Source organism: Schistocerca piceifrons, chromosome 1 (assembly GCF_021461385.2).
Source record: "Schistocerca piceifrons isolate TAMUIC-IGC-003096 chromosome 1, iqSchPice1.1, whole genome shotgun sequence".
In the NCBI taxonomy this organism is placed as follows: Eukaryota; Metazoa; Arthropoda; class Insecta; order Orthoptera; family Acrididae; genus Schistocerca; species Schistocerca piceifrons.
This window is the reverse complement of record NC_060138.1, coordinates 496,213,013-496,233,669: the sequence shown is the minus strand read 5'-3', so window position 1 is coordinate 496,233,669 and position 20,657 is coordinate 496,213,013. Positions and strand designations below refer to the sequence as shown.

Sequence of the window (20,657 nt, the reverse complement as noted above, 5' to 3'; positions counted from 1 at the left end):
AGTTCGGGTCTGTTTGTTATCAGTAGGTCCAAGATGTTATCTCCACGAGTCGGTTCTCTGTTTAATTGCTCGAGGTAATTTTCGGATAGTGCACTCAGTATAATGTCACACGATGCTCTGTCCCTACCACCCGTCCTAAACATCTGAGTGTCCCAGTCTATATCTGGTAAATTGAAATCTCCACCTAAGATTATAACATGCTGAGAAAATTTATGTGAAATGTATTCCAAATTTTCTCTCAGTTGTTCTGCCACTAATGCTGCTGAGTCGGGAGGTCGGTAAAAGGAGCCAATTATTAACCTAGCTCGGTTGTTGAGTGTAACCTCCACCCATAATAATTCACAGGAACTATCCACTTCTACTTCACTACAGGATAAACTACTACTAACAGCGACAAACACTCCACCACCGGTTGCATGCAATCTATCCTTTCTAAACACCGTCTGTACCTTTGTAAAAATTTCGGCAGAATTTATCTCTGGCTTCAGCCAGCTTTCTGTACCTATAACGATTTCAGCTTCGGTGCTTTTTATCAGCGCTTGAAGTTCCGGTACTTTACCAGCGCAGCTTCGACAGTTTACAATTACAATACCGATTGCTGCTTGGTCCCCGCATGTCCTGACTTTGCCTCGCACCCGTTGAGGCTGTTGCCCTTTCTGTACTTGCCCAAGGCCATCTAACCTAAAAAACCGCCCAGCCCACGCCACACAACCCCTGCTACCCGTGTAGCCGCTTGTTGCGTGTAGTGGACTCCTGACCTATCCAGCGGAACCCGAAACCCCACCACCCTATGGCGGAAGTCGAGGAATCTGCAGCCCACACGGTCGCAGAACCGTCTCAGCCTCTGATTCAGACCCTCCACTCGGCTCTGTACCAAAGGTCCGCAGTCAGTCCTGTCGACGATGCTGCAGATGGTGAGCTCTGCTTTCATCCCGCTAGTGAGACTGGCGGTCTTCACCAAATCAGATAGCCGCCGGAAGCCAGAGAGGATTTCCTCCAATCCATAGCGACACACATAATTGGTGCCGACATGAGCGACCACCTGCAGATGGGTGCACCCTGTACCCTTCATGGCATCCGGAAGGACCCTTTCCACATCTGGAATGACTCCCCCCGGTATGCACACGGAGTGCACATTGGTTTTCTTCCCCTCTCTTGCTGCCATATCCCTAAGGGGCCCCATTACGCGCCTGACGTTGGAGCTCCTAACTACCAGTAAGCCCACCCTCTGCGACCGCCCGGATCTTGCAGACTGAGGGGCAACCTCTGGAACAGGACAAGCAGCCATGTCAGGACGAAGATCAGTATCAGCCTGAGACAGAGCCTGAAACTGGTTCGTCAGACAAACTGGAGAGGCCTTCCGTTCAGCCCTCCGGAATGTCTTTCGCCCCCTGCCACACCTTGAGACGATCTCCCACTCTACCACAGGTGAGGGATCAGCCTCAATGCGGGCAGTATCCTGGGCAACCACAGTCGTAGTCCGATCAGGGGATGCGTGGGACGAGCTGGCTGTCCCCGACAAACCCCCATCTGGACCCCCACAGTGATGCCCATTGGCAACAGTCTCAAGCTGTGTGACTGAAGCCAACACTGCCTGAAGCTGGGCGCGAAGGGATGCCAACTCAGCCTGCATCCGAACACAGCAGTTGCAGTCCCTATCCATGCTAAAAACTGTTGTGCAAAGAACGTCTGAACTAATCTACAGAGAGCGCAAACAAATCGACACAAAATTTAAACGGTTATTAAAATACAAGATTGCCTAGTAAATGCAGTAATGCTGCTACTTGCACACTGCTGACACACTGCTCGGCGTCGGAAGGAGACTACGCGATTTTACAGTATTCAGGTACTAAAATGCGATGCTACAACTCTCAAATACTATAATATGCACGCAAAGAAATTAAGAATTAAACTATGTAACAAATGAGTGAGCTAGGAGTATACGACTTGCTGCTGCAGCTGCTTATCCAACGGCAGCAGGGAGCACACTGACTGTGACCAACCGACACTGGCCGTTCAAAACAAAAACAGAAGACAGAATGAGATAACATCAATGTACAGGAGACAACAGCAGAAGGCAAACAGGTTTTAAATGAATACACTATATTCTGTAAAGGCACATTATTTAATGCATTACAAGAACTTTACGGAAAAGGCAACACAAACAGCTAAACGAGGTTACACACACACACACACACACACACACACACACACAGAGAGAGAGAGAGAGAGAGAGAGAGAGAGAGAGAGAGAGAGAGAGAAAAAGTAAACAAAATTCAAATTTGGCGTCAAACTCTCTTGGGAACAAATGACACCAACATAGTGCTCACCACATCTTGTGAAGTAAAATGGAGTTTATAAAGAAATAAATTACATTAATAAGTGTGTGCAGTGTCCTCGAAATCCAAAACAAGAAAGATCAGTTACCACAAAATGTGAGTAGTAACAAATATATATGCAAAACATTTTGACACACCAAAAATCACGTTTTCAAAAATCAAAGGATGTGTTACATTGCTGATGAAATTTACATTTACATCACTTGGCTGACAAGCTGTCAGTGCAGGACACTATAGAGTTGGTTCTGTAAACCCACATTACGCAAAATCACGGTAAGAAGCAAATAGAAACAAAAGCTTTCTATAGGCCTCACTTTGTTAAATCAATTACAACCTAAAATATTTTCACTTTTTACAGCTTTTCAATAAACAAAAAAACCCACTGATGATGGCACAGAGGTGCTGAAACATGTTTGGGTAAAAAGAAAAAGCAGTGTGTTTGCAAAAAGCGGAACCCATATCCTATAATCTACAGGATAGGAACACATTTTTTATGGTGACATGCTTCCTGCAACTGACCAAACTCAAGAGGCTACATGGTAACCCTGCATAACTAGGTGTATGTGTTTTCTTTTGAGAAGTCTGTGTTTGAAAAATGCTCACATGAGGGCAGATAAAACATAAAATTAAGGCAATGACTATTAAATATTGTAGCTGCATATTTAAATAAGCCATGCAAATATTTATATTATAATAATGAAGTTTGTCTCTCTTATCAGCCAGTATGGTGGCTAACAGTCAAAATTATGATAGACTTCAAGAAGAATATAATAATTCCAATCCCAAAGAAAGCAGCTGTTGACAGGTGTGAAAATTACCAAACTATCAGTTTAATAAGTCACGACTGCAAAATATTAGCACGAGTTCTTTACAGACAAATGGAAAAACTGATAGAAGCTGACCTCGGGGAAGATCACTTTGGATTCCGTAGAAATGTTGGAACACATGAGGCAATACTGACCCAACGACTTATCCTAGAAGATAGATCAAGGAAAGGCAAACCTACATTTCTAGCATTTGTAGACTTAGAGAAAGCTTTTGACAATGTTGACTGGAATACTCACTTTCAAATTCTGAAGGTGACATGGGTCAAATGCAGGGAGTGAAAGGCTATTTACAATTTGTACAGAAACTAAATGGCAGTTGTTAGAGTGAAGGGGCACGAAAGGGAAGCAGTGGCTGAGAAGGGAGCGATACAGGGTTGTAGCTTATCTCTGATGTTACTCAGTCTGTGTATTGAGCAAGCAGTAAAGGAAACAAAGAAAAATTTGGAGAAGAATTAACATCCGCGGAGAAAAATAAAAACTTTGAGGCATTCTGATGACAATGTAATTCTGTCAGACATGGGAAAAGGACCTGGAAGAGCAGTTGAATGGAATGGACAGTGTCTTCAAAGAAGGATATAAGATGAATATCAACAAAAGCAAATTGAGGATAATGAAATGTGGCCGAATTAAATCAGGTGATGCTGAGGGAATGAGATTAGGAAATGAAACATTTGAAGTAGTAGATGAGTTTTGCTATTTGGGGAGGAAAATAACTGATGGTCAAAGTAGAAAGGATATAAAATGCAGACTGGCAGTGGCAAGGAATGCATTTCTGAAGAAGAGAAATTTTTTAACATAATTTAAGTTCTTAAAGTATTTATATGGAGACAGCAAAGGACCTGGAAGTGCAGTTGAACGGAATGGGCATTGTCTTGAAAGGAGGATATAAAATGAACATCAAGATAAGCAAAACAAAGATAATGGAATGTAGTCAAATTAAGTCTGGTGAAGCTGAGGGAATTAGATTAGGAAATGAGACACTTAAAGTAGTAAAGGAGTTTTGCTATTTGAGGAGCAAAATAACTGATGATGGACGAAGTAGAGAGGATATAAAATGTAGACTGGCAATGGCAAGGAAAGCATTTCTGAAGAAGAGAAATTTTTTACATCGAGTATAGATTTAAGTGTCAGGAAGTTGTTACCGAAAGTATTTGTATGGAGTGTGGCCATGTATGGAAGTGAAACAGGGACGATAAATACTTTAGACAAGAAGAGAACAGAAGCTTTCAAAATACGGTGATACAGAAGAACGCTGAAGATTAGATGGGTAGATCACATAACTAATGAGGAGGTACTGAATACAATTGGGGAGAAGAGAAATTTGTGGCACAACTTGAGTAAAAGAAGGGATTGTTGGTAGAACACATTCTGAGGCATCAAGGGATCATCAATTTAGTATTGGAGGGAAATGCGGAGGGTAAAAATTGTAGAGGGAGACCAAGGCATGAATACACTAAACAGATTCAGAAGGATGTAAGTTGCAGTAGTTACTCGGAGATGAAGAGGCTTGTGCAGGGTAGAGTAGCATGGAGGGCTGCATCAAACCAGTCTCTGAACTGAAGACCACAACAACAACATGACGGAATGATGGTTTGGTTCTCCCTTCTTTGACCGCTGATTAGAAGGGTTTTTATAATCATTATCCAAATCATCAGCTAATGCTAGCAACAGATGAATGTGAGGGTCATGCAACACATCTCTGCTTGAAGTAGCGTTTTCTAGACGCAACCCAGCAAATGTACTTACATGTATTGATAGGCAAACAACATATGAAATTACTCCTGGACACAGGTGCTTCTGTGCCCTTGCTGAATCAGTCTAATTAATTAAGATTATGGTCACCATATTTGCTGGCTGCTGAGACAAATTTTTGGACCTACCAGTATCATAATGCATCCTTGATAGGAACATTTCTAATTTCACTTACGACCAATTCATTCATTGAGTAAATTTTTTTGTGGTAACTGATGCCAAAATGGGCATCATTTCTGAAATAGACTCTTTTCACACTTTTGGATTTATGATTCCTGAAACAGTAATAGGACAAAAATGCAACCAATTCAAATGTTCTTTCAGATAACAGTGTCTGACGTATTTGGGCTTCAATCTCTCAGCAAATGGACTCAAATATATGCAAGATTATGTTACGGCCACTGCCAGTGGAAATGATGCCCTATACTGCACTTATCAACCATTGTGGTTTCCTAGCAACTTACAGGTCACCCTGACTGTAGGCCATGACACGGTGGCACAGCTACATCGCCACCCTCACTGCAGCACCTGGACTAGTTGCATCAGCCACAAGTGCATGCCATTATTAAGGCCTTCTTTGATGCAGGTGGGTGTGCCACTTATGACATATGAGTCCAGACACCACCAAACCTGGTTTCGCCTTTGTTACTCATCTACCAAAGGTCCATGTTGTTTACTGTGGCCTAAGACTGTGGATTCCTGCAGTGTCACAGAAATCAACTTTGCCTCAGCAGCTGCCTGTTTCTCTACCCTCAACTCCAGGGGTGACTCATGCAACATCCATGGAGCCTCATCTTGCTCCATCCTTCTGCAGCAGCACTCATGTTCACTGATCCACAATCTCTCCCTGTGGCACCATCATTGAACCATGCACTATGTACACATTTGTCCTCAGGTGATCGCTACTGTAAGGGAGGGGAGTGATGTAGTGGTGCCACCCGATCACTGTTAACCACTATGGCACAACCATCGAGATGGCATTTATCAACAAGAGCACCCTTTGGTGACACCATCCCAGAATCAGATGTATAAGCCGGCCTTGGGCTGGCTTGAGTCACAGTTATGATGCAATCTGGGGAGTGTGTGTGAAGTGTGACATTGGTTTGGCTACAGTGTTATATTGTGGATTCCATTTTTAATATGGGGAGCTCTAAATTGGATTGGTCTGAACTTTGCTTCAGAATACAAACTTAAAACAGCTACACGGTCTCTGAGAAGCATTCTGCAGTTATCTCTAATTGTGAATGAAGGGCAAGTCTCCACTACTTTCACATGTAATTCACCTTTTACTAAAACCACACCCACTAAACAGACTTGTTATATTAACTTAATTACGTTGTTAAATTAACTTAATTATGTCATTTATTGGAAAATTTGACTCATTCCACATCATTATGAAATATCGTATTCATGATCCATGGAACTAGTATTAATCTAATCTAAAGACTATTGTCTCCATTGTGGCCAGCATGATAACACATGGGAATGCCTTTTGCTCATCTGACCTGCCATTAAACCCATACTTTTACATTACATTGCACTGTAACTCTAACTGCATTTTGTATTTTACTGATGCTCATCTAAGTTTACCTGGTTGTATGCCTAGTAATATGAAAGCTGCATTACACTACGATATAAACTTCAATACCTCCATATTCAGGACTGTCACTTGTGCTGGGACATCTCTAATACTTTTCAGTACCATTTGTGTGTGATTCTACCCTGCAAATAATTAGCAAGTTGCATGTTTACAACAATGTAGAGAGAATTTTTTCGAATATATTAATAGGGACCTAAAAATGTAGCATTCATTTTTGGTGCCCCCCATGATTAGGTGTAAAAATTTAAAAGGGCAGCACACTATGTGCCGGAAGACGAAGTGTGAATGCTTTCAAACTAATTTTTTTTTAAGTGACAGCAACTTTTTGAATGGAATGTTAGTTTAACTGTTGCAAAAACTTAAGTAGTTTTTTTCTGGAAATGATCTTTGCTTGTTTTCTTCTTTTGCATTTATTTAAGCATTCAACAACTGATTGCTTCTGTTGAGAAATAGCAGCATTTTTCAATTAGTGAATGGAGTGCTTCACTGATTTAAGATTTTTTTGACATTATTTTATTATAAAGTATGCAGTATACTGATTTCACCCTTTTGTGGGTATTCATGACTGTGCAACCCATACCTGACCCAATACGGACATAATTAAGAAGGCAGTCAGGGAAGCCAGCCAACACCCATGTACCGTGTTTCATCGAAAGCAGAAAGGGCACGTGGCCCTAGGGATTGCCGATCCCTTCTGGTGTTGTGAAGATTGTAATCAAACTCTGTGATGGACCAGGATACAACACTAAGTCTTCAGTAAGTCTATTGTGCAATTTCTTGGTAAGTTTGGTAGTGTCATAAATGAGGTGGGTCACCCAAACATCTGCTGGTATTTGATGCAACCACAGTACAAAATACATACCACATGAAACTAACACGTTAAAGTGTCAGCGCATTAGGGGAAGACTTTCAGTGTGGTCACAATACACTGAGAGATTTTGTTTCACAGTTACTATAAGTGTAGAGTTCACACCCTATAAACTGGCAGACGGCCATGAGCATAAACAAACAAGAAGCACAACGGGGGAGAAACTGAAATTTAGCTAGCAGACAAAACTAAGCATTACTTTGTTCTGAGACACTATGTTGCATGAATGAGTATTATGTTGCAATATGCAGCATGAAAATTGAATTAGAAACATAAAGAGGAGCCATATGGTCTGAACAACAATAGATTTACCAACAACATTTTCACCTTAAATGATTAGATTACAGCTAAAAATACGTGTATAAGTTTACACACAATTTGTTTGTAAACTGTTTAGGTCATACCTTCAATGGAGCTAGAATACGGTCATGGAATTTAGTGTATTCTCTAACCCAACTATTGCAGTTATAAACATATGCAGCGTGAACATTTTCATATGCTACTTCTGGCAGAACATAAAACCATTTTTGCAGAAATTCTGTCCTGCAAAAGCAGAGAGAACATTAGCGAACTGAATTGCTCAGCATTCTGATAGTATGTATAATTCTTTTACATGACCATTGACACTGATTGGCAGAAATATTAATGGAGTTATAGGCAATTAACATTGATTAACCTACCTAAATCTGTTGTCAGAGCAGGTATGAGTAAAATCAACCACTAATTCAAATGGAGAGTGGCAGAAAGGCTTCAGTGTTAATATAACATGGTAAATAAGAAGATCTCCATTTGTTTCACCAATCCTGTAATAGTAACAATAATATACTCATGTAGTCAAAACTGAAACCTATAACTGACTTCAAGCAAAATCTTGTAAAAGAGCATCATCATCAAGAAAGGTAAATTAGGTTGGTGTAAAAAGAGCTGACAATAGTCACACACTTACATATTTGAATTGATGAAATGATATAAATGACAATGCTGATACAAGAAACATTCAACAACTTCATCACAGCAATCACTTTATAATGGGTCACCCTCCTCTAACATTACTAATAGAAATCACCAATACCACGTATACTCTCGATTCTTGTACAGGTAAACATTCTCAACTGTTTAACTGAATGAACTTCATCATATGATTTTGTTTACAATGTATTATATTTCAGGCTAAAATGTATAAAATGAAATTAATGTGTTACAGTCAATATGTACTAAGAGTTAAAACCACTCTTCCTTTAAAAATATTTGAAATTACAAAATTTCTGGCATACTTAAAACTCATATTGCTACTTGCACAATCTAACACTAATTACCACATTTATTTCTGGATTTATTTATACAATAATGATATAATTTGGTAAAGATTCTTCTCCAGTCAAGAAAGTTTGTAAACTGTTTTGCTTTGTAAACTCTTTGGAAATTGTGAGTACAGCAGAATGTAAGTAGTGGTGGGCAAGCCTCAGATGGAAGTAGACGTTTTTCTAAACTTGTCAATAACAACGTAATTTTTGGTGTGGTAGAAGTGAAAGTTGTAAAGTTGGTGTGATATAAAAGGATGGGATAAAATAAAAAGGTATTCGTAGCAACAGGCAAATCCTCATCAGTTATTTCGTCTTCAGGAACCCGCAATGTTATAAAATTACTGCCTCTAGACACGGCAATAATTAGAGCCAACAACAAGAAGATAATGAATATAAGTAAAAAGTTCTTCTTTGGTATATCTTATGCCTCTCAAAGCTTTTGAATGTTTTGCAAATAATGGAGAAATATAATGGCGATGTGTGGGAGGGTAAGATTAGAAGTACGGGCAACAGCCGTGATCTGTTGACCGATAACAAAATTTGTCTGTTGCAGAAGAAGAAAGAAAAGTGATGTGTGTCATTTCTAGCTTTTATATATATGGAAACTCCAGTCAATTGAAAAAAGAAGACCTGGGGACTGCCCTACAAAGTCGGATCAACAGTGACGTAATAACATCAACAATGGCAGACCACATGAATTAAATGATTAATGGAAAATCTCATATAAGATGTGAAACAAATACTAACAAAGAGATAGAGGGGCTGGCCAGTACTTACCTCAGCTCAGTACAGCCGATAGATACACATAAAACAGAACTGAAAATTTACATTCCTAGCTTTCGGAACTTTGTTCCTTCATCAGGGAGGAGAGAGGGGAAAAAAAAGGGAAGAAGGGAAAGTGGATTCAGTTACTCACAACCCAGGTTATGAAGCAACAGGGAAAGGTAAACAGGGAGGGTAGCAAGGATGGAGGCATGGTTGTCAGAGGGAAGCCAAAGACATTCTACTGTAAGTACTGTGCCAGCTTCAAACCAAAGAGGATGCATACAGAAGTAAAGTATAAAGATAAACACAACTATGTAGGATGAAAAGATGCATGAATGGCTAAAGAGGAAAGGGAAAGAGGAGAAGACTGAAGAGTGAATGGGAGTGAGGTTCTTTAACGTAGGTTCAGTCCAGGGGGATGGCGGGATGAAAGGATGTGTTGGAGTGCAAGTTCCCATCTCCGCAGTTCAGAGGGACTGGTGTTGGGTGGGAGAAGCCAAATGGCACATACGGTGTAGCAGGTTCCTAGGTCCCTAGAATTATGCTGGAGGGCATGCTCCGCTACTGGGTATTGGGCATCTCCTAGGCGGACAGTTCGTCTGTGTCCGTTCATTCGCTCAGCCAGTTTGGTTGTTGTCATAAGCAGTGGTAGCCATTCATGCATCTTTTCATCCTACATAGTTGTGTTTATCTTTATACTTTACTTCTGTATGCATCCTCTTTGGTTTGAAGCTGGCACAGTACTTACAGTAGAATGTCTTTGGCTTCCCTCTGACAACCATGCCTCCATCCTTGCTACCCTCCCTGTTTACCTTTCCCTGTTGCTTCATAACCTGGGTTGTGAGTAACTGAATCCACTTTCCCTTCTTCCCTTTTTTTTCCCCTCTCTCCTCCCTGATGAAGGAACAAAGTTCCGAAAGCTAGGAATGTAAATTTTCAGTTCTGTTTTATGTGTATCTATCGGCTGTACTGAGCTGAGGTAAGTACTGGCCAGACCACATGAATTGAAAGAGGACTTGATAACTATGATGAAGGACATCAGAAAATATAAGTACAAACTATTTGTGAAATTGATATTTCTGGTAGACTTGTGTGATTGCTAGGAAAAAGAATAGAGACAAGGGTAATGATGTAGATGTGAAGGCTGTAGGACCCAGCCAGCCAAGACATGTTTAAACCAAGTGACAGTGTAATCAGCAAAAAAACAGTGAAAACCGATATTTTGCAATTTATTTTATTAAAATTAGAGGAAATGAAGATGGACGACAGCAAATTTGGTGCAGCTAATGATCAGTTAACAGAAATAAAAACAGATAACAATAGCAAATTTAGTGCAGTCAATGATCAGTTAACTGAAAATAATAATAAAATGGACAGGGTACAATACCAAATAGACCAACTTAGTAATCAGGTTTCGGAACTGAAAAAAAAAGGTAATGTTAGAGGGGGTGACCCATAAGAGCTTGTAACATCTGTTTACACGTACAGTGGCCTGCAAGTGAATCTTTATATTTAATAATTAAATTCTTTCTGAGTATAGTTGTATAAAGCTCAAATGATGAATCAGAAACAAAGATAGATAGCATGAAAATAATGACATTGTGTAAGTAATAACAGAAAAAAGTTTATGAAACCATTGACGACATGTGAGAGAAAAGTCTCCAGGGGTGATAGTGATTGAATAGAAATGATTAAAGCTCAAAGAAAACTAATACAAAAGCAATATGCTACATTTTTTGTAGGAGACACTTATCTAAAACTGAAACAATACATAATTTTTCTCCTTCAGAAGAATAGAGACATACAAGACATAAAAAGCTATTTTTTTTATTTGCATGTTGGTACACTCTTACACACACACGCGCACACACACACACACACACACACACACACACACACACACACACACAAAAAAAACAATGTACTTTGAATTGTAACTGAAGTATGAAACTTGATATGACAATATTATGAAAAGGATAGACTGTAGGTTTATGGATATACCACTCCAATCCCTGAGATGAGGCTGTACCACAAATGCAATGGTTTATAAATTTCAGGTAAACAATCCATATCACTTGCTTTACAGAGTACAATATTTTTAATATTGTAATTATGAAGAATACTTCACTTGTAACGACGAGCAATATAGTAGAACACTGGATATCCAGCCTTTGAGGTTCCAGCTTGATAAAAAATATTCAGTGATTTTATGGACTTGAATTCTTCTTTCTCATGCATATTGTGCTTGACCATTATTTCTTCAAAATTTGTGCTGGACATATCAATAGAACTCCACCTGGCATATGAAGAAAAAAGCAAACTACGCGACATTATACAGGCTTTAAATTTAAGAAAAATTAAATTCACAACCAGAAGCCATATTATGAAAATTTATTTATCTAAAATTAGATAAACTTACTGTGAATCTATAGGTTTATGTTCTGGAGGACCAAGGTAAGCTAGCAATGTGGCCATTTTATCAAAAGGCCTGCGCCCTACAGCCTTGTGGTCACGGCTGCTTGATAAATAATCACCGATCCTTTCTTGATGGTTCCAAAGCAATCTATGCAAAGCTAGTACATTTGCATCACTGATGAAAGACATTGAATGTGATGCCTGGTCCACAGTTTCACAATCTGATGCAATCTGAATGAAAAATCTGAAAAAAATAATGTTTTCTTCAATGTGCACCAAAATAAAGTAATATCAATAATAGATAGCTTTTCAAATATATACCTTCGTCCAATTTCAAAATGAGCACGTAGGAAATCATTGAAAGGAAGCATATGTTGCTCCTTGCTGAATTCTACATGATTTGCAATATTCTGGAGTATTTTTGACATCAGCATGAGTCCTCTTTTGACAGAAGGTGGCACTTGCTTGTTCACAATACCCATTTCCTGTGGTGAAACTGAGACAGTGTGAAAACTATTAGTATGGTATCATTAATTTTGAAGTAGTTTGTGGAATAAAATGTGTTCACTGTTCTCTTATAAAAAACAAAAGTGCAAATTGGTTTTTAATATGGCAAGCTATTCCCACAGATATGCTAACAAATAATTATTCAGATAAAGACAGAAATTATACTAATTCTATGCGACACCCTGAGATAAAGTTAAATAAAACGAACTCACCAATTGCTGGATTTATAAATCTCAAAAATATCACAGTGCCAACAGCACCAATATTGTTTTGAGGAATTTGCGGGAAACGTTTACTTAATACTTGGTATAAGCAGTGGCACATACTCCGCAACTGTGGAGGAAATCTGAAATACAGAAAAGTATTTGAATTTATGATTATAGTTTTAAGCCTCATAGCAACTATTCAACAAAGAGAGAGAAAAATTCTTGGTTATGTGCAGGGCCGCCACAATTTTTTTAACAGATATATTTGAAGGGAAAAATTTGGGAAAGAAAAACAAAGGGTGGATGAGACAAAAATAGTCGAATATCTACTAAAAGAAGAAAAGTGGCGCAATTATCCAGAAATGAAGTGGACGGCATAACATGGGAGAGACTTGTTGCTGAGACAAGGCACAGCCTTTTGCATACGAGGAAGAAGAAGAAGAAGAAGAAGGAGAAGGAGAAGGAGAAGGAGAAGGAGAAATGGAGAAAAGGAAAATGATGAATGGTGATAAATAAAGAGTCTTCTTGTGGAAAACATGACAGTGGCAGAAGAAAATGTATAAAATGGGCATACAAGAGGCAATGGAGGTGGCTCAGAGATGCAGGACGTATGAGTTGTGACAGAGAGATGAGAAGAAAAGGTTATTTATGTGTGATCTCGTCTACTTATATGAGCGAAGAGCACCTTGAGAGATCAAATACAGTTGCTATTCACACTTCATCTAAATGCAGTTTCCTTGGAATGTGGTATGTTACTCTTGCATGTGGAACCTATTACATGACTCCTTGCTGTTATCATAAAACACATGCATACAAATATAAGGTTTGTACAGATCAATCACAGATCATTATCCATTGTGAATATTAAAGCAACATCATTCATAATACACTCCTGGAAATGGAAAAAAGAACACATTGACACCGGTGTGTCAGACCCACCATACTTGCTCCGGACACTGCGAGAGGGCTGTACAAGCAATGATCACACGCACGGCACAGCGGACACACCAGGAACTGCGGTGTTGGCCGTCGAATGGCGCTAGCTGCGCAGCATTTGTGCACCGCCGCCGTCAGTGTCAGCCAGTTTGCCGTGGCATACGGAGCTCCATCGCAGTCTTTAACACTGGTAGCATGCCGCGACAGCGTGGACGTGAACCGTATGTGCAGTTGACGGACTTTGAGCGAGGGCGTATAGTGGGCATACGGGAGGCCGGGTGGACGTACCGCCGAATTGCTCAACACGTGGGGCGTGAGGTCTCCACAGTACATCGATGTTGTCGCCAGTGGTCGGCGGAAGGTGCACGTGCCCGTCGACCTGGGACCGGACCGCAGCGACGCACCGATGCACGCCAAGACCGTAGGATCCTACGCAGTGCCGTAGGGGACCGCACCGCCACTTCCCAGCAAATTAGGGACACTGTTGCTCCTGGGGTATCGGCGAGGACCATTCGCAACCGTCTCCATGAAGCTGGGCTACGGTCCCGCACACTGTTAGGCCGTCTTCCGCTCACGCCCCAACATCGTGCAGCCCGCCTCCAGTGGTGTCGCGACAGGCGTGAATGGAGGGACGAATGGAGACGTGTCGTCTTCAGCGATGAGAGTCGCTTCTGCCTTGGTGCCAATGATGGTCGTATGCGTGTTTGGCGCCGTGCAGGTGAGCGCCACAATCAGGACTGCATACGACCGAGGCACACAGGGCCAACACCCGGCATCATGGTGTGGGGAGCGATCTCCTACACTGGCCGTACACCACTGATGATCGTCGAGGGGACACTGAATAGTGCACGGTACATCCAAACCGTCATCGAACCCATCGTTCTACCATTCGTAGACCGGAAAGGGAACTTGCTGTTTCAACAGGACAATGCACGTCCGCATGTATCCCGTCCCACCCAACGTGCTCTAGAAGGTGTAAGTCAACTACCCTGGCCAGCAAGATCTCCGGATCTGTCCCCCATTGAGCATGTTTGGGACTGGATGAAGCGTCGTCTCACGCGGTCTGCACGTCCAGCACGAACGCTGGTCCAACTGAGGCGCCAGGTGGAAATGGCATGGCAAGCCGTTCCACAGGACTACATCCAGCATCTCTACGATCGTCTCCATGGGAGAATAGCAGCCTGCATTGCTGCGAAAGGTGGATATACACTGTACTAGTGCCGACATTGTGCATGCTCTGTTGCCTGTGTCTATGTGCCTGTGGTTCTGTCAGTGTGATCATGTGATGTATCTGACCCCAGGAATGTGTCAATAAAGTTTCCGCTTCCTGGGACAATGAATTCACGGTGTTCTTATTTCAATTTCCAGGAGTGTAATTTAGTGACATATACAACATTTGAGGCAGTAATTCCTGTAATTGTTAGCATCTTGTCTCACATCTGTTAATTATGGTTACACTTTTAACAGTTATTTAGAAACATAATTCAAATGAAGCCCATTTTTATTGTTGCTATGAAAGTATTCAGCTACATAAATTTACTGTATTTTTTGAGAGAAAACAGAACTACTACTACTTTTAAACCTCAAGCTTTTCTCATAATAGGGTACTATATATATTTACTGTAACTTCTATAACAGTCTGTTATCAGCAGAAGGATGAAGGTCTGCAATGGCTGTTTTGTGTCACCATGTATAGTGTTGGTGCCATACAGTAAGAAAAGAGATAAGAAAATTTTATCAAGATCAGCAGCAAAATATAATACCGTAGTTCTTTAGACTTCTTATGAAAGAAATGGATTATTGTGGGTATTTTGCAGTTGTCTTTAAATTACAAATTCACCAGGGAAAATTTCTGATTATAGTTGCTGCATTAATTTCAGTATTAAATTACCTGTACCTCCATACAATCATTTGTAAATTGCTTCCCTAAAAAACAAACTACAATAAATCATATAATAATACTGAATCTGAAATGAGAATCGTACAAAACTGACACTGAGTTCTACTTACAAAGCACTGACAAAGTTTGTTAAATAACATTGCCAAACCATCGCTTATTTTATATATTCTACATGAAGACTCATAACAATTTAAAGGAAATTACTAAAGAACTTCCATGAAAAGTGAAGGTTTTCATACGGCATTATTTGTAGTAAATGTTATGTTCAAGAACTGGTGACTGTGATTTTTAAACATCTTCGTGGTCACTGCTCGAGTTCAACTATAGACTTCGGAACTACTGGAACTGGAAGTTACATAGCTGAATGGCCAAAGGTGTGACTTACACAACCACATGCTACTTATAGAAAAAGTAGAGTGTGATTTGTAACAAGGGAATGTTTCTATCTAGCACACACTATTTAAAATTATTTACAACTTCCTGAACATGCCAATGGAGAGTGCTGAACATTGCTTGCATAAATTGATGATGTAACACCTTTAAATTGCTCAGATAACTATCCTTCCAATATCTATCGTTTTTGTCAGTGAGGGGTTGTTACATATGGTCATATAATCCATTTGTTCTATACACATGTAAATTGAAGTTGCCTGCCACAGTCCTACTTGTATGTTTTGGGTAACCTCAGGAACTACTGCAGGGAGTTTGATATGATTTTCTTTAATGGACAGACTGATTCAAAAAAACATTTGCATATGTACGTAATACAGGTTATGTGCAAATATGGCTGAATTATGATGAATTAAAGCACACTGCCATGTATAAATGATGCAATTGCCATCTAGTGGTGAATGGGAGGACTCCTCAGATGCATAGCTCTGTGCGGTATCAGAGCCCCACTCCGAGCATGCACGAAAGCTCTGCTTCTTTGGTATATCAACAACTGGTGGAACGTGTTGGCTGCAGTATACTGAGTGCATACATTGCTTAACGTATTCAGACATTGCTTTTGCGGACACTTTCAAATGATACATAAGACTGGTAAACAAACCTCCACTGGTGAGAAAGAGATACAGGCATTTTGCAGTCACCTAAAGTACATCAACCAAAAGGTAGCAGCATTGCTCATCAATATTGGTACATTTGTGAGCTTCTAAAAGAAGGAAAGAGCCATGAACACAATCTTCCTCACACCTTAAAAACAGAAGATGGAATGGGATTCAGAAATCCCTTTGGACGACTGCAGAAATTTTCAAAATGTTTCTACATATGGTCAGGGGATGAATTCTGAAAGAAGGCAAGATTATCAGACCTTCAATATCTGCTTCCCTCAGATTAGCAACCACAATCTGCACCCATAATTCACTGCAAATTCTTCAAACAATGACCAGTGACTTACTTAACTTCCAAATATTGTAACAAATATGACCAATAACAAAAATATAACCATTTCATCATCAAGCCATGATGCGAGACTATAAAATACTAAAGAATCTAATACTTTTACTGACTATTTCCCTGCAATATTCTGAGAACAACTTCACAGTAAAAAAATATGCCACTACAAAGTCTTTAGTTTTTAGCTAACTGAAACATTCTAAAAAAAAACTGCCTCAGCATGGGGTGCAACTTCACCGGACTTACATACAGAAAGTTTTTCAGCAGCGCAGCAGATTACTCAACATCCGGATATCGGCTTTCCTTGAATCAAATGTTTATGAAGACATGATACTTTGGATGGCAGGGCGGAAAACCTACCACTGAAGGGACCGCAACAAAGATTTAATGCCTGCTAAGCGTTACACGTGATATATTTAAATCGTGTGTGGACTTTCTTCCTTTCTTTTATTTTCTTTGTGGCCTTTGGTTACGACCCACCCAACCAGCCTTTGAAACATGATATGCTACAACTTATCCAACCACACACACATCTACCCATGATTCTCATACAATATTTACATTGGTTGTAAACAGATTAATTAAATCATGATGTACTCCCAGCATTGTCATGAGATCTCACTCCACATGTCACTTGCACATGGAAAAGATAACATTCATGCTTCCTGAGAACTTTCCTGGCATACATAGCTTAAATCGTTCCACTTATATGAAAGTGGTGATATTCAGTTACCTAATGTCATCCTCTGAATTTAATTCATAAATTTATGTGAGGGTGCAAAAACAAAATAACCACTACACCACACCATCCAGCCATAGATATTTAGTGCTACTCATGTGTAGTGAAGCAGATCGCTAATTGTGAACGAAATAAATTTTGCAGTAGATGGAACTGCAGAGATGGAGAGTGAAATGGACTTTCTTTGAGGGAATCACTTATCAATGACAAACAACTCTGGCCAAGAAAAAAACTAGCAAATGAATTATATATGAGAATGGCACTGGTTAGCTACAGGAATGTTCTTCATGTAACCAGCAGGCAGTACCGACATCAATTTGTTACTAAGACAGCACAAGAAACGTACATTAAATAAAACCTATGGGTTACTGGTTTTGGTTCAAATGGCTCTGAGCACTATGGGACTTAACTGCTGTGGTCATCAGTCCCCTAGAACTTAGAACTACTTAAACCTAACCTAACCTAAGGACATCACACACATCCATGCCCGAGGCAGGACTCGAACCTGCGACCGTAGCGGTCGCGTGGTTCCAGACTGTAGCGCCTAGAACCGCTCGACCACTCTGGCTGGCTACTGGTTTTAAGAAGACAGTAACAAGATTGCACACAAAAAGGAAACTGAAAGATACCTACTGTAGAAGATTAAACAGTTCTAAGTGGGGTACTGGAAATTTATGTAAATGAAGATCTTGCTACTCTCTGATGACTTAATGTATTCAAACATTGAGGTGTAACATGTTGCTTTGGCTTGAAATGATACGTCATACCCTGACCTTTCAATACGATGAATGATGTCTGTGATTTTTAAAAAGGAATTTTCTTGTTGTTTAGAGTAAGTTTGCGATCCGTCTTGGGTGTATAGAATTTTTGGTATTCTCTGGGCAGGTCCGTGTGCTGGGGTGAATAAACAGTGTATGCAAAATGGGGCATCAGATGATGATATCATGGCATGCTGAGACCCTGCCGAAGCTAACCATTATTGCATGCTACTAATGTCCCACCTAGGAGATACACTCTGGTCTATGGAACCCCCAGGAGTTGGATACATTGCTGCTGACATCTCCAGGAAGTGAAGTCAGTCAATGCTTGACAGCTTTGATGCACAAGAGATGTTGTAATAGCTTGAAGTTGTACCTAGCTGTAAAATGCAATGTGGATGTTGTAACGGAAGTTTAACATTAGTACTGCAAGAAGAAGTGTTCACGATCATTGAATGGTTGCTCATTTTCTAAGTAACTTTTCAGGCTGCCATAGGTATCGCAACAGAGGAAAAGGAATCTGAAGAGAAGTTACTTGGGCAACAGTCACTTCTGCAACTGGTTTCAGGTGCTAGAGGGTAAAATTGATAATCTACCATGACCATAAACTAGAGATGCAAACAGACCATCCAGATGTACTCACGAAAAGGAATTAAACAGAAAGAAAGCCAGGCCCGGTAATGGCCTATCAGATGAATTGCTTGAGGAATTACAAATAGGAAATGTGACAAACTTGTCCAAATGATTTCCAAAGTATAAACCAAATGAGGAGGTGCACCCCTCTTATTTCCTAATAGTATTCTCCAGGTCACTACATAAATGGTGGAAGTATTAAAAAAAGATAGATTTTCTGGTCACTTACTTAGAATGTGGTGCACCTGGATGGGGAATTGTACATACTGAAGAATTTACTTCTTGGGACAACTTCCACATAAAGTTAAAATGAAGGATATTGGTCGACTGTGTCACACATGTTGTTCCAAAAAGGTCAATATTTGGGTACAAATGATTCCTGAATTCCAATACTCAAAAGATGTATTTGTCGACTGGACTTTCCCCAGTACATGTCATGTGCAAAACGTTTATAGGGGAACCACTTAAAATATTCTACTTGGACAAAAATGCACAAATTCTCAGTCCTTGTGAGGCAAACTGAGGAGCTACTTGATTGACAAGTAGCGGCTCTGGTATCATAAACTGACATACGGCCGGGAGAGCAGTGAGCTGACCACATGCCCCTCCATATCCGCATCCAGTGATGCCTGTGGGCTGAGGATGGCATGGCGGCCGGTCAGTACCATTGGGCCTTCATGGCCTGTTCGGGTGGAATTTTAGTTTTTAAAGCGCACAAATTAAGTAAGCAAATGGAAGGGCACTTAAAGAAACTGTATTTCTCGTGGATCCCCCCACAGGACAAGAAAAAGGTTTGTATAATGCAAAACTGATAGAGACACAACAGCTTAAGACTAAATTCCTAGCAGGACCTATCACATTGATTAATTTTAGATTCTTTCAACTTCCTTAGACGACATGAGCATAAATTTTCTTTTTTAAATTCCATCCAGCACAAGGATGCAATTGCTTCTACCTTCTTTAAATTTGATGAATGGGTAGATACTGTGTGACAACATATCAAACATCTTGTGTCTCAATGTCTCTTTATAACAGGTAAATTTTAATGATGATATGTATAAATGGAGGACATCGGATGATACTATTCAAAGATAAGTGCACATAATGTGCACTGCACAATAACGACATGACCTTTTGCAACATCATTGACAAGAGGAAATGAACGTAGGAATCTAAAAAATATTGAGAATCATTTAAATTTACCATACAAATTTTTAAATGCAATTTACCAGTAAAAACAGATGTTAAGGAAGCAAAAGACCTACACAATAACTAACTGATATAGAGAAATAAAATAACAAATAGCATATTAAGCAATACCTATTTATTCATAGTTACAGGTGCTAGATGTTAGCTTGGTCACATTTGCCAGCAGAAAGAGAGTGTAGATATCCACTTTGGGAATTAAGTGACGAGGTAAGCTAGGTAGTCCAAGAAGTCAGTTCAAGCTATAAAAGGGAATGAGCTATATTGAGAACAGAAAAGTGGCTGAAGGGTAGAAAGATAAGGAGAAAAAGGAGATATGGGAACAATATTGGCATAACAATTTAGGATTGTGTTGGAAATATTTTTCTGCATTAAGTGATGTGTTCAACATCTCACAATGGTTGGATACTGTTGTTATTCAAAGGCTTACTCCAAAATGGTAAGGAAGAAGAATTTACTTGGATTAAATAAACAAGCAAATGCATGCCTGAGTTTCATTGTCTA

The 20,657-nt window shown here is 39.9% G+C and overlaps 1 protein-coding gene across 3 annotated transcripts in view; it reads right to left on the bottom strand.

Moving 5' to 3' along the window:
- LOC124795984 (neurofibromin) overlaps positions 1–20,657 on the bottom strand; it is a 489,110-nt gene that overhangs the window by 268,963 nt on the left and 199,490 nt on the right. For all 3 annotated transcript variants that reach the window (XM_047260068.1, XM_047260083.1, XM_047260076.1), the window contains 6 exons: positions 12,590–12,723; positions 12,192–12,366; positions 11,875–12,114; positions 11,584–11,775; positions 8,067–8,189; positions 7,791–7,929 (listed from right to left, as the gene is read on the bottom strand). In XM_047260068.1, coding sequence (XP_047116024.1) covers positions 7,791–7,929; positions 8,067–8,189; positions 11,584–11,775; positions 11,875–12,114; positions 12,192–12,366; positions 12,590–12,723 — 1,003 coding nt within the window. The remainder of the gene's footprint in view (positions 1–7,790; positions 7,930–8,066; positions 8,190–11,583; positions 11,776–11,874; positions 12,115–12,191; positions 12,367–12,589; positions 12,724–20,657) is intronic.